Source organism: Limulus polyphemus, unplaced genomic scaffold (genome assembly GCF_000517525.1).
Source record: "Limulus polyphemus unplaced genomic scaffold, Limulus_polyphemus-2.1.2 Scaffold5632, whole genome shotgun sequence".
Lineage (NCBI taxonomy): Eukaryota > Metazoa > Arthropoda > Merostomata > Xiphosura > Limulidae > Limulus > Limulus polyphemus.
The window spans coordinates 18547-30844 of NW_013671242.1; the positions used below are offsets into that span (position 1 = coordinate 18547).

Consider the following 12298-nt stretch of genomic DNA (forward strand, 5'->3'; position numbering starts at 1 on the left):
CGAACCGTAACGTACGTTACGTTATATAAGAAGAAGAAGAATATATATATATATATATATATATATATATATAGTGTTATTGATATGCCTATAATATCTATAGCATGAAGAATTTGTTGTACATACGTTTAACTTATTCCGAATATATATATATATATATATATATATTATTTGGAAAACAAGTGATGTATGTGCTGTTCATTTATCGTTGAATTTATCACTAACAAGTCACAGACACCTACTGTAGAAGAATCCTAAGCCCAACAACAACATTGTACATATTTATACTATTAAGAAATATAAGTAAAAGGCTTTTATTTTGACAATTGGCAAAAAAATAATATTATTTAAATTCTGACAGAGAACATGTGTGAGTACATTATATGACGTCATCTATTACAACAATGTAAACAATTCACCAATTCCAGTCCCAAAACTCAATTTGGCTCTGGGATTCATTCAAAAGCTTGATTCTGTTTGAACAGATCTAATAAGAACTGGAGAAAAGTGATATATCACAACTTAAGAAGTAATTGTACACATAGTTAGGACAATAATGTACAAATTTAGACAATTATAGAATTGAGAAAATTTCCATCGTATAACAGTCTATTTGAGGTATTTTAAATACACAGCCAAACTATATAAAATACTGGTATATTATTTTCTGTTCTTTTTTAGATAAAATATAAAAATGCAACATTAAAACACCAATTCATTATCAAGGCTGCACCATTTCAGTGCCTGATGAAAATATCACATTATTTCTGTGATTTAAATTAAAGCATTAGCAGAACAGGAATCACCATTTCAAGTCATGCAGACCATACAGATAAGATAATTCCTAGTATACAATGAAAATGTGAGTTACTACATTATTAGAACTTCGTCATGTTAATTTTTTTTTGGTTTGCTACTTCCAAAAAGCGTACTAGAAATGTTAAATGAACTACAATAAACACAAACAACAACAATATTTTAAAAACTCAACAGCTTATTCTATCCCTCTGTAACTAGCATTTCACTGTAGGCTTTATTTCAATAAATTATTTAATTTTTTGTTACTTTCTCATATTATCTCTCCTTTAATTGATCTTCTGAAACCCACCTTGGCAAATTGTTTAGCTTACATTGTAGTAATAGGTGACATTACCGTGATATATATACGTCTGTTCTTACCTATAACACTGACTTTTGAATATTGTTCTGTTACCAGATGATAGTCCCAGAAACAGGATCAAAAGCTTGCAAATTAACATTTCAACATGGCATAAACCTCTTTATAGGTGTCCCATTAACAAATACATTACTTGCTTAGCAATACTAACTACCAGTAGTATAGAGTTATGTTATCTAGTATAAAACCTATATGATGGTGACAATAAATACGTATATTGGAGTCTTACACATTTAAAGCTGAATTCATCAAGTAACGGATTAGAGAAGATTTGCCAGTGTTTTTCCCTCCACAAACAATGATGCAAGGTCCTCCAAGTCCATCTCTTTCTTGCATTTGAAATGGTAAAAATATAAAACATTAACAATGTACAACAGTTAAACCATAACCATTACAAAAATGCATAACACTAACAGCATATACAATTTACCTCTGGGATTCAAAAGTTTGATTCTTAAAAGGAAATGGTGAAGAAGTTCACTTAAGCTAGTAAAATGAAAGGATCATATAATGATTGAAACCCTAACACCTAATACATGACAACATGCAATGTAACCTTTCCCAGATTTGGTGACAAATATGATTGTATTCTAACACATTACTGGTATAAAAATGAGCATGTAGTACACAATTTCTTACAAGATATCCCACAAACAGGAAAAGCTAGCTAAAAGTACAATGGTTCACAAGGTTTTCAATTAATGTCCATCAGATGTTCAATTTAAAATATATGTAATATAGTTATTAATAAAATTAAAAAATAAATAAAATATTTTTTCAACATATTCTCCAGTCTAGTATCCATTTCAGTTGTCACAGTTTCGATGCAATGTGCATGCATAATTTTTCACTGGGAAGCAAGATAAATACCTGATGTACACTAATGTGGACTTTTTGTAGCAACAAGGCACGGCTTTTTTCACAACAAACAATTGATTTTACTATCCTGGATTTTTATAGCAAGGAGGCATGGTTTGTTTTACAATAAACAATTGATGTGTACTATCCTGGATCTTTATAGCTAAGAGGCACGGTTTGTTTTACAATAAACAACTGATGTGTACTCTCCTGGATTTTTATAGCTAACAGGCATGGTTTGTTTTACAATAAACAATTGATGTGTACTATCCTGGATTTTTATAGCTAACAGGCATGGTTTGTTTTACAATAAACAATTGATGTGTACTCTCCTGGATTTTTATAGCTAACAGGCATGGTTTGTTTTACAATAAACAATTGATGTGTACTATCCTGGATTTTTATAGCTAACAGGCATGGTTTGTTTTACAATAAACAACTGATGTGTACTCTCCTGGATTTTTATAGCTAAGAGGCATGGTTTGTTTTATAATAAACAATTGATGTGTACTACCCTGGATTTTTATAGCTAACAGGCATGGTTTGTTTTACAATAAACAATTGATGTGTACTATACTGGATTTTTGTAGTTAGAAGGCAAGGCTTGTTTCATGATAAATGATAGATGTGCACTATCCTGAATTTGTGCTTTGAATAAAGGAAAGTTACTATTAAGTTTGTTTTATCATTTAGAAATATGTCTAAAACATAAATATTTATCATTCTGGCCTAAGAGATCTCAATGTTCGTTTTGGCCTAATCATACCTTCAAATACTTTTTTAGTTTTTCTACTGCACACGTTTGTACTTTAGGATTAAATTATAGGTTAGAGATTAATACCTTGCAGTATTATTGATCTTTCACATATAAACAATTTTTGGTGTTTTATTCATTTATTAGATCTTTTTTTTTTTCCCTCTTATTAACAGGACTCCCACAAACCAGTGAGACACATTTCTGTTGAAAAAAAAAACAACTACCCAACCCAGTTTTTCTTAACTTGAATTGAAATTTTTTTTACATATTTATTGACTAAAAAGAAGGCATTTCCCGCATTCTTTTAGCATTAGGGCTACAAAAAGTGATTTGAAGTGGTAAGGTGATTGAAATCCATCAGTGCATCAAGAGCTTAATGGTCAAGCACAAGAAGCATGGAAGTCTCCAAATGACACACAGAGGTATTCAGGAACCATTTAGAACCACCTTGGTAGATATTGTGCAGCAAGCTAAGTACAATATTATGCCTGTAGCTGCTTCCAAAGTGTTCCTGTCTGCTCATTCTACAAGATGCTTCAACCTTCCCTACCAAATCACAGGTGAAATTGTTTGTATCTCAATTGAAAATGAACATAAAAAAGGTGATAGCAGAAGTATAAAAGGTTGGCATTTGCTTAATTAATGATGCTGAGGATGTGGCTTTATTGATATATACTGAATTTACTCCCAGCAGGTTGGATCTTAGTACTAGCTAGTATGGAGCCTTGATGATGCTGTATTTCATGTAAAATTTTATCAATTAAAAAACGAAAACTTGTCTTGAAAATATACATCCAAAACCACACTCTTTGGGAGTTTCCAGATTGAACTTACTTTTAATATTCAATAAATTCTAGTGTAAAGCCACCCATTGGTTCCTGAAGGATATGTTAAAAAAATTAGGAAAGATTACAAGTACCACACTATATATAGTATCTTTATACTTTCATATTAGAAGAAGTACATTAATGCTTGCTAAAGTAGAATTGTCCCTATTTAACACAAAAAGTATGACTTTCTACATATCTTGCTTTCACTATAATACAAGTCACATAAGTATAAGACTAAACTCCTGGTATTTATGTTTTACACAATATTCTTAACAGCTGGTATCCAGATTTTATAATATTGCTTAATAAGAAGACATCACTGAACATCTAGTAACCATGTTTTACACAATACTTAACAAGAAGGCACCAATGAACATGGTATTCAAACTGATGTATGTACACTATGTACCTAAAAAAGAAAAACTACCAATACAAGGTTCTTTACAGTTTTATAACATACTTACTTGATTTCAATATTTCTTGCATTATTTGTCCGGCCAGATTCTCATAATCTTGTTCAGGAATAAATTTTAACCTTTCATCTTTTGTAGTAAGGCTAAAACCATATTTCTTATGATTAGGAAGAACTAGCAGATGATGCCTGGGGTCATGTACAGCTGCTGGAACAAAAAGTTTTTTGGTAAATGTAGTTACATACTCAACTTCTTTGAAAGTTGGTAACTTCTTCAAAACTATTAGGACTGAGAAACTGTCAAATACAGAAGATACTTTTGATGCAAGGGATTCCAAGTCTTCTTGTGCTAACCTCTGTACAAGATGTCGTTTTACAGTCATGCCCACGGGTACAGCTTCAACCGTCTCAGTATTTATTCCTATATAGGAGTGACATTTGCCGGAGAACACTGGAAAGAATGAAGCACACTGTGAACTGAGACTATGTCCTAGAATGTTTAATGAGCCGCTGAGCACCCGTACTAGAGCTTTCCCATACATCAATACTTGAGTAGGATGGTGAAGAACAGCAATGACTGTATTACTTGATGGAAGAGGGAAGATACTGACATAAAAGAAGAAAAGAAAGAGTTCAAACTAAAGCTTCTAGAAAGTAGCTCCTGAAAAGCTACTACATGTATACCCTTCATATTTTCTATGGGGCACCCAAAAAACACAAGGAAAGATGTCCATTTAGATCGATTGTAACTAATACTAGTACTTACAATCATGAACTGGCAGGCTTTCTTGAAAATATATTAAATCATTAAGCATTAATAAAGTTAATATTTCAGAGAGTTTCAGTTTGTGAAAGAAATAAAAAATCAAATTTTGGAACTTGTGTTTATTGTGCTAGCTTTAACATTGAATAATTATTCACAAACACATTGTTAGATGAAACACAGAATATACTTGTTAATCTGGTTTATCATCAGGATAAATGAAACAGATTCACTAGAGAAGTATTCATAAAGTTATTGGACTTAGCTACAATTACTTTGTGTTTAATCAAGAGATATATAATCAGATAAACAGAGTTGCTATTGGATCTAGATTAGCACTAGTATTGGCTAATCTGGTTCTACAGTTTTATGTAAAATGTTGGATGGATAGATATTTTGAAAAATTTAAACCTATCTATTAGAAAATTTATGTACATGACATTTTTATTATTTTTAAACCAAAAAAACATTTACAAAAAATTTTTGATGACTTAAAAAGCAAACAGTAGAACATCAAGCAGAAAATAAACTACCATTTCTAGATGTATTGGTTGAAAATAAAAATGGGCTTTTTAAATGTGAAACACACCATAAAAAGATTTTACAGGTTTATACTTTAACTATGATAGCTTTATTCCTGATTTATATACGATTAATTCAATTAGGATTTTAGTACTTAGAACATACAAAATAAATAGTACCTTTATTAGTTTACCAAAAGAACTTGATAACATTAAAAAGTTCTTGATAAAAAATGAGTTTTCTCATAAAATTATAAATTTATTAAGGACTATTTGAACAAACAATATTTGTCCTCAGAGATACAGACTACAGTTACAAGAGAGAAAGTGTGTATTTCTTTATGGTCTATAGTAACACATTCTTTTGAACTAAAAAAAAATCTAACTGAATACATAAAAGAAGTTATTCACAACTTCAGTTTATATTAAATATTCTATTCTATTATATTCATGTTTATATTAAATCCAATATGTAGAATTAAAAACTTCTTTAATGTGAAAGATAAAATACCAAAAATTATTAATGAAATTCTTTAGAGTTTCTCCAAACATTCTACTACTTGCCTACTTAACTAGAAGCTCTCTCTATAATACAATATACTATTATATTGGAAACTATCCCATAGGTTTAACAAGCCTATATGTCCCTCTGCATCCTTAAGATAATTCCACAATCCAATCTTCAGTAATGATGTTTTAGTAATGTTGCAGTGGCTCACAAAGGATAATGACCCACTTTTCAGTCAATTCATTGAAATTTAATATTCAAGAAACTTTACAAATGCTTTCCACAGTAGCCTTTGCAATTTTGATTGGAATGATCATTATTGTGGAAATATTTAGTGGTCTGTTAGTAGAGTAAATGTTTATAAATCAAATTTACCAGTAATAAATTAAGAAACTATATCCCACCTGAAATACACCATTAAATACGGAGAGAAGCCAGCAAGGAAATAGGGATAACAAAAATGATTGTATATAAATACACATATTGATAGTGCTTGAAGTTTTCTTTTTCTTATGAAAATGACTTACTGAAATGGTGGTCGGTGGTCCGTTTTGGCTGGACGTAATGGTTTTTGAGATGATTTAACTGAATGTATTGATGTCACCTGAAATAACAACATTTATCCACTTACAAAATGATGATAACTAGTAACTAATTTAAATATTAGTTGCTTCTTAAATGTTGTTTAAAATAATAATGCATCGAGTGTTTAATTATTTCCAGATTACCAAACCAAGTAGTCTGTTTGTTGTTAAACACAATGCTATACAATAGACTATCTGTGCTCTGCTCGTTATGAGTATCGAAACCCAGTTATTAGTGGTATGAACTCTCAGACTTACCGTTGAGCAACTGAGGGGGCAAACCCAAGTGGTATGTACAAAACTTTGAAATAAAGTATTAGTACCATCACGTTTCAAGCATCAAATACACTAAAACAAAATCTGGATTCCATGTTTCAAAATCAGGTTACATTGTGGATTGCAATAACACATTGTTACTGAATGTCTGATATGTAATGACTTTCGGAATGTTAAGACAATGTTAATCTTTCCTGATAACTATTCAGAAACTACGAGTACTGCTCAGGAAAAAGAAAAAAACATACTGTATTATATTGTTTTAAACAGTAAATCATCTTATACTGTAACATACAGTATAATACAGATGTTATTCATATAAGAGCCTTAACTCAACAGATATTGAGTTATTCATATTTTAGCCAAATTTCATTTTTGGTGACAGGTGTTTAAATCAGTTGTATCCAATATACAATTCTTCATTTAACAAACATGCCTAATGTAATTATAAATATACAAGAAATTGTCTCTAAAGGTTCATCAAGAGTTGTAATTATTTCTGATGAAAGAAATGATATACATTTAATAATCTTTCTGAAATTAATTATCTAAGATAAAATGATATTTCACTTTTATATTGCTATATCAGTATGAATAATCACCTCAAAGTCATTTTAAGTATTAAGTTAAAACTGAAAATAAGAAAGATCAGTAATAATGCATTTAAAATAACAAATACAATCCTTATGTTCTTACAAATAAAATAATGTTCAAAACAAACTCATTTAAGATCACAAAAAAAACTAAAATATAAATGATATAAAAAGTTTAGTTTTTCCTCCAAGTTTTTTATAAAAAATATGCATAAAAAGAAAGTAATTTCAATGTTCTACTTTATCTTTAAATTGTAACTTAAACTTCTATTATAATGAAATGCAAGTTATATCTGAGAGAAATGCAGATCTCATAAGCTACCAGAACTGTGTCTGGAATATGTTACTAAGTCTCAGTTTCATATATTAAAATCTAAGAATTTGATTTCATTTAAAAAATATAATAAATTTTACTATTACATTAGTAAACAAAGAATCTGTTATCAAAACACCTAGTTACATCTTTATACCACACCTGTTTACAGTTTCCTTCTTCTTGCTGTTCGTCCTCGTAATTACCAAATATAACACCAGCATCTTCCATATTTTTGTTTTCTTCATTTTCATTCTCATCATTCACAAGTTTACCATTTTCAGTATAAGACATTTCAGAGTTCTGCATAAATGAAGGTAAATCTTCCCATTCAGATGTTTCACTTTCAGATGTTTCTGATGCTTTGCCATAAGGTGAAAGAAATGTCCCTTGATTAGCAGCAAATGATGGTGAATCTACTATTTCTACATCACAGGGAGTGTATAATTTTGCATCATGAATATCCAATATTCTCTCATCTTCATCACTTTCACTAATACTGATGTCTTCATCTTCATTACCTGAATATTTGTGATTTTTGTTAGTTGGCAGTCTATCAGTGCTAAATTTAGGGTCTTTCTCGCTGCTATCAGTATCATCAACACAAGGGTGTAACTGTGTTTCTATGTGACTTGATTCATCATCAGTCTGACTTTTATCATCTTCACTGGATGAAGAAACTAATAATTTCTCAACATGAGTTATTTGATTATACTCTTCCAAACTTTCAATGGAGTTATCATCATCATCATCTTTTTGAACATTATATGTTAGGCTTTTAGGGCTTGAGTTAGCAAATTCTTTTCTGCCATCAAACCCTGTCACAAATATTTGTCCTTTAGGAGTATTTTTTATGTCAGAATTACTTATGTAAGTCACATTTTCTTCTTCTGAACTGTACGGAAATGGAATCTGGTTGAGGGGTTGATATAGTTTTACAGATTGCTTTCTCTTTGATAATTTTGACTTGCCTGGTGAGGGATTGGAATGCTCAGAATTCATTTTGAAAGAACCCTGGTAGATATCTTGAATACTTCTATTTGAAGATGGCAGTCTGACTGTTCTAGATTTTTTCTTCAATAAATTTTTATTTCTAGAAATATCTTTAATTTTGTTACTCTTTTCAACCTTACATGTTGTACTAAATGGCTGTTCCTCTGAAAAGCTATAACTTAATCTTCTAATATTTCCTGCACACTCCTTGCTTACCAGGCTATGACTGAGATTAGTTTTACCAGAACTAGAACGGGTCATACGACCCATGAAAGATCTCAACCAAGGTTTTTTCTTCATTTCATTTGGAATCTTTTTGAAAAAATTTCCTATTTTACTGCTTTTTGAAGACTTCTGCTTTGGAGTTTTTCCCATACCTTTATGAAATAGAAAAACATGATTCATTAGTACATATGTGTGTGTGTGTGTGCAAGTATTATCTTTAGGTAGTATGCCTAAGTTTGTTCACATAAATCATTTTCCTTGCTTAGAATGACAGACATCACAAACCTTTCACACGAATAACTGATCATTTTCTTAGTTTATATAGTATTACAGAGCAACTACATCACATGTCTGACCAGAATATTACTAAAATGTCAACTTTAGCCCTATAATTAAACCAACTTGGTAAACAAAAAGAAAAACTATGTGATTTAAATATGCATGCAGTCTTAAGTGCCACAAATCATGAGGTACTAATCCCGTTTTGCAACAAAATGTGGAAATATACTGAAGGTTGTAAACTTCCTGCCAAAAAAAAAACAAATATCAAGTAAGACACATTACAAACACAGAAAAATTAAGAATAGAAGAAAGTGCAGGATTCAAAAAAGTTGGACACATGACTGTTTGTGATTACAACTTTAGGACTTGCAGGTTAGTACAGCAGCAGAACTATTCAAACATTCATATCATGTATTGCATTACATGTAATGAAGCAGGTACCTGTGATGCTTTTGTGAAAAACAATAGCTTATTTATAACTAAATGTTCACCATTCAAATTAGTATGTATACAAACTCCATATCACTGGAAACTTTATAAAAAAAATTATAACAGAAGCTAAGATTAACCCAAAGGCAATACTAGCTCACAAGATATTGTGTGAACTAAACCAAACATTATATAAAAGTTAATATGATGTATAAAAGTGAAGATTCTAGCAGAACACAAGAAGACATATTTAGATTAAGAATGGCTATGTCAACTTGATAAGGCCGAGACTAGGGACTGTTAGATGGCAAAGGTCTCCCGTGCTCCACTTGAAGAGGGGGGGGGATTTGCAGAGGGAAGGCCTGGAAAAATTCCCAGGTGCCCATCAGAAACCTATTAGAAAGGTCTTTTACTGTAGACAGTGCAGCAGGTGATCACGAAACCCTATTTTCAAAAGCCTACAAGTGCAAGCCACAGATGTAAATAGCCACCTCTTTGGTACCTGACTTTTTCCATGATAGTCCATGGAATAATACAGTCTGAATCAGGCAATTAAATAGTGCAAATACCTTTAGGGATCTTGCAGAACACCACATCTCAACAGTGGGTACTGTTAGAGCTAGGACAGATGGGTTGAGTGCTTTCTGTTATCCCTAATCACATACAGATTTGGAGAAATAAACATACCCTGAGAGGCAGCAAACCACCTGGCAGAATCCAATAAAGAGGAAAAAAGGCACTGAAAAAAAAAAAAATACTTACCAAATATGGTATGCAGTTGTATGGAAGAAATGTGACTGGAGGGAGCCCAAATCCTGCAGGAGCCCAAAACAGCCAGCTGACACAGTTAAAGGGAGATAGATGTGTCTAGGTTCATCCACATGCCTGCCTGAAGGATGTCATTCAAGAGTCAGTGAAAATGGGATGCAAGAGAGTGAGACAGTTGAAGAACCTGATGTGGCAAAATGTGAAAGAACAATTTCTCTACCGAGCAGCTGAAGTGTGGGAAAGAAAGGTCCAGTCTGAATAAAGGAGAAAGCAAGAATAGTGAAAGAGTGTGCAGGAAGCTTTGATGGCATATACACCCGAACAATGACAAGAAGGAGAAGAAAATATGTTTTCAGAGAAAGACGGAATAATGAACATGAAGTCATCAGCTTTAATGGAGCCTGTGGAAGAGTATGTAAAACCACAGTTAAGGGGTCCACCTCCCAAGCAGGTAAAAAAAGATTCCAACGACTGGGAATCAAGGAACAGAAATGAAAAATGGCTGTAAGCAGGAACAAGATAGTCAAGTAAACTAGAAAGGCCAAGTACATTAGAACAGGTGTCCAGTTGAACAAGAAACAAACCTGCATTGACCCTAAAGTTAGGTGAAGAAGGAAAAACAAAGTAGTCTGTGGTATGGGTTTCACATGGAAAACAGAGGAGGAAGCAGAGACAAAGGGGAAGGAGAAAAAAATAAATAACATAACTGTGAAATCATGTCAAGAAAGAGACTTAAAAATTTATAATTTTCCACCACAGATAAAGCTGTGCCTAGAGCAAATGCTGGTGGGAGATATAGCCAGTAAAATCATCATCATTCTGATTATGTTTCAATCTGGGGAGAAAACATTGGCCTAACATATGGTAGAAGAAGGCCCACTGTGCAAGAAGGAACCCAGAACACATGGAACAATGGCTAATACAGCCACCTCAGACAATGAGCCTCCAGTAGCCACTATAAACACAGGTCCAACACAGGCTAAGAACAACATTGCTAATCCATGACAAAGGGAAATTACTGTCACTTGAGAAGTTATAAAGGGTAAGAAGAAGCAAAAAAACTGTTTTTCTCTTTACGTATTTCAGTAGAAATAAAAGAAATTAGTTACATTTAAACAAGTTCTAAGTTTTGTGAACTACTTCAAATCTCCTGTGATTGATAAGTAAGTTTAAAAACACATGTATGTTAGACAATTACAAGGAAAAGAATTAAGTTATTTCAAGCACAAGTTCTTACGGACAGTTAATGCACGAGATGGAGGGATATTGTTGCATGATGATATCATGCACTAGCACAATGTTAAACACATGATTTTTGGATGGGAGTTAGCTCAAAGCTAGTGGCATGCAAGTCTCAAAGGCAAACACATGAGGAATGAAGCTATGCTGTGTGAAGAGGTAAGGTATCATCTCGGAAAATCATTTGATGTTCTCACAGATATACTCTGGTTGCATTTGACTGACTATGATGACACATCCATCATGACAAGAGAGAAGGAACTGTATGTCCTACTAAAGAAAGTGCATCCATCAATAACTTTAGCATACTGTTTTGTATTTTGACATGAGTTAGTCTTTAAGGAATCTCAAAATTTACCACACTATATGAAAAAGTATTATCCATGGGTAAGTATTAATTCTATCATAGGACTGCCCTGAACATGCCTGTGTTCAAATGAAGTGAATCCAGTCTTTGTATAAAACTGCTGATTTTTAATCATACTTGGTGCACCAGACAAGTGAGGCACCTGATGAGAACAATAGTTAGTGTGGAAAAACATATCCTATAATAATACAGGATATTTCTTCAGGTAAGTACTTAACTAGTTAATACTGTATATATCTATATATATTTTATGTAATTATGTCTTGCAACTGGAACAAAATTATCAATTACATCAAAATACAAGTGACATTTGATTATTAACAATACAAACCCCAAAACAATACCTTGCTGACATGAGGACATCAAATACCACCTTGAAGTTGCTATGGCCAAGCTTCTTACC

General features: G+C 32.1%; 1 protein-coding gene across 1 annotated transcript in view; it reads right to left on the bottom strand.

The window, feature by feature from the left end:
- The window catches only part of LOC106472810 (polynucleotide 5'-hydroxyl-kinase NOL9-like), a 32658-nt gene that overhangs the window by 17288 nt on the left and 3072 nt on the right, over positions 1 to 12298 (bottom strand). Inside the window, exons 2-5 of the mRNA XM_013933478.2 lie at positions 7755 to 8962; positions 6354 to 6430; positions 4087 to 4640; positions 1407 to 1506 (exon numbers count right to left, since the gene is read on the bottom strand). Coding sequence (XP_013788932.1) covers positions 1407 to 1506; positions 4087 to 4640; positions 6354 to 6430; positions 7755 to 8960 — 1937 coding nt within the window. The 5' untranslated portion in view covers positions 8961 to 8962. The remainder of the gene's footprint in view (positions 1 to 1406; positions 1507 to 4086; positions 4641 to 6353; positions 6431 to 7754; positions 8963 to 12298) is intronic.